This window comes from Mandrillus leucophaeus, unplaced genomic scaffold, assembly GCF_000951045.1.
Source record: "Mandrillus leucophaeus isolate KB7577 unplaced genomic scaffold, Mleu.le_1.0 Scaffold226, whole genome shotgun sequence".
In the NCBI taxonomy this organism is placed as follows: domain Eukaryota; kingdom Metazoa; phylum Chordata; class Mammalia; order Primates; family Cercopithecidae; genus Mandrillus; species Mandrillus leucophaeus.
The window spans coordinates 262033-264763 of NW_012102321.1; the positions used below are offsets into that span (position 1 = coordinate 262033).

The window sequence follows — 2731 nt, forward strand, 5'->3', positions numbered from 1 at the left end:
AAAAAAAAAAAAAAAAGCCTCACCTTCATTCAGTGCTTCTACCACCTCCCAATCGGTCAATTTATCGCAACAGCTGCGCTCATGCGAAAAAATCCTTAAAACATACCCAATATATATACAGATATAGCTATGTATATATGTATATATATAATATATATAAATTTTTATTTAAATAAAAAAGAAAGCTCGAATCCCAAGCCAATATGTGTATATCAAATCCTTGACCAGCCAGGTCTGTAGGGCATAATCAAATTCAATGTGAAATAGTATATAAACACGGTGCCTTGACTGGGCAAATTAAATAATTGCTACTCAAAAGAGTGTTCTGTTTGGACTCTCCTACTGGTAGGCAATGGAGGACTGTATTACCCTTCCCACCCCCACCACCCATTTGTTTAACTTAACAGTATGATGGACACAGAGTTTAGACTGAGGTTGTTATGACCTCAGCAGGAGTTAAGGGTTAAGAAAATAAGAAATAAGAAAAATATAAACTCTCGTTTTTACCCAACCAAAGCAATGTAGTAACTTATTACATAACCAGTGCTTTCTAATTTAGTAGTAAAATCCAGAAAGGGAAACTGAAAAAAATCAGGCAAACAGATGAATGGAGAGGGCGACTATATCAAACAGTCCCCACTAAACATGTTTTACAGGGTCTTAGTTAAGCACAGACACATGGCATCAGAATATGTGCAGCAGAATAATAGTAAAAAAAATTCCTACTCTTTTCAACATTTTCATGAAGAAACATTTTCAACATTGGACAGCTAAGTCTATGAAAAATGACTTCAAACTATTTCCTACCTACTTATACTAATGATTCTGAGCAACAAGTGATCAATTCATGAACTATCCTTAAGACTCAATCAGTTTACAAGTAAAACAAAAACATCCATTGAAATGGTTCTATTCATTTTAAATTCAAATCAAATGTTGCAGTTTTAAAATGTGGTTGATTGTCCTGGTTTTTGAGCATCCTATGATTTCAGCAAAAGTTTAATTTGAAAAGCACTGCTTCAAATTTCCAACCATGAGTTGAATGCAGGCGAATCACCAAACATGTATTTTCAGTGCTAACAAGTTATAGTTAATTCTTAATCAACATTTAAATCTAATTAAATACTGACTCAGCTTTCTCATTATATTCAGAAAATGCAAATGATCCTTAATATGAAAATGAGGACTTCAAAAATTGGTAATTCTCTTTGAAAAGTTGAAAATAAAAACAAGAAATAAAACCCTCCCAAACAAAAAAAAATTTTCAATGTCAAGAAAAACATACCTATCCAATGAAGCTAGTGATCTAGAAAGGGATAAAGAATTCCAAAGAACAGCTCTGGGAAAAGTTGGTTTGCTGCACATTTTCTAATAACTCAGTCTAGTACTGTCTGTTTCTCAAGCACCACAGAATTCTCTGAAAGCTGATGTTTTTGGTCTGTTTTAAGTTTACAGGGTGGTGAGAATTGATAAGGACTGGGGGTAAGGAATTATACAAATTATACACTGGGTATGTAATACCAAAATACAAGAAAACCTACTTCATTAAGATCATACAATTAATCAAACAGAGTGTATATATAATATCTTTTTTTTTTTTTAAAGCCCTGGATCCAAGGCGTCCAAAGTTATTAAAATAAAGTTCATTCACAGAACAAAAACAAATTTAATCTGAATTGCTTGCAGATACTGCTAATTTTCTTTTTCTTTAAATTAAAAAAATGCATTAATGTGAACTATGTGCAGGGTTTGTTTTTAGTAGTGGTGTTTGTGCACATTGCCTCTGGTGAATTTCCTGGATTTCTCTGACCGCTCTTAAGAGAAAAAGTTTAGAAGTTATGCGTTCTCCTACCCCTATGCCCGACAAACTGATTAGGAGCAGAAGATAAAAGTAGGACTCCTCATATTTTAAGGAGCAGAACTGGGAGTAACTCCTGATCTCTGGGAGTCATTGTTATCCCCTCCTCCCTCAGGGTCCTCTGATAGGTTCAGAGAGCTGGTCTTGTTAGACAGGAGGCTGATACTCTCTTGTGTCAAGGCTGATCCATTTGGTACATCGCTGCTGACATTTTAAAATTTTGAAAAAGGAGAGAGAGAAAAATGATTAGTACAAAAATATCGACAGGGGATATCATTTAGCATGATAAAAAATATATAAATGGCTTCCAAATTTTAATCTACAGCCCCTTATCCATGTTTTAGCACAGGGTTGGCAAACCAAAGCTAGCCAGGTGCGTATTTTTTTTTCAGGTGTGTATTTTTGTAACTAAAGCTTTATTGGAATACAGCCTGCTCATTTGTTTAGCATATTATCCACTGCTTTCAAACCACAGACAAGGGTTGAGAATTGTGACAAAAACTTTAAGGCCCATATCTTAAAATACTACCTGGGCTTTAAGAAAAGTACTTATCCCTGATTTAGCAGGTTTGCTACTACAAAAAATAATTTTGAACTCATGTCTATAATCTTAGCACTTTCAGAGGCCAAAGCAGGCAGATCACTTGAGCTCAGGAGTTGGAGACCAGCCTGGCCAACATGGTGAAACCCTGTCTCTACTAAAAACACAAAAATTGGCCTGGTGGTACGTGCCTGTAAAAACCTACTTGGGAGGCAGAAGCACAAGAATTGCTTGAACCTGAGAGGCAGAGGTTTCAATGAGCCAAGATCGCACCACTACACTCCAGCCTTAGTGATAGAATGAGAGTTTGTCCAAAAAAAAAAAAAAAAAAA

At 35.2% G+C, this 2731-nt stretch overlaps 1 protein-coding gene across 4 annotated transcripts in view; it reads right to left on the minus strand.

The window, feature by feature from the left end:
* Window positions 1–490: 490 nt before the first annotated feature.
* RC3H1 (ring finger and CCCH-type domains 1) overlaps window positions 491–2731 on the minus strand; it is a 63110-nt gene continuing 60869 nt past the window's right edge. The window contains exon 19 of one of the 4 annotated variants that reach the window (XM_011981415.1): window positions 491–2059. In XM_011981415.1, coding sequence (XP_011836805.1) covers window positions 1909–2059 — 151 coding nt within the window. In that variant the 3' untranslated portion in view covers window positions 491–1908. Of the gene's footprint in view, window positions 2063–2731 lie in introns of all 4 variants that reach the window. The other 3 variants (XM_011981417.1, XM_011981414.1, XM_011981416.1) reach the window with 3 other exon arrangements.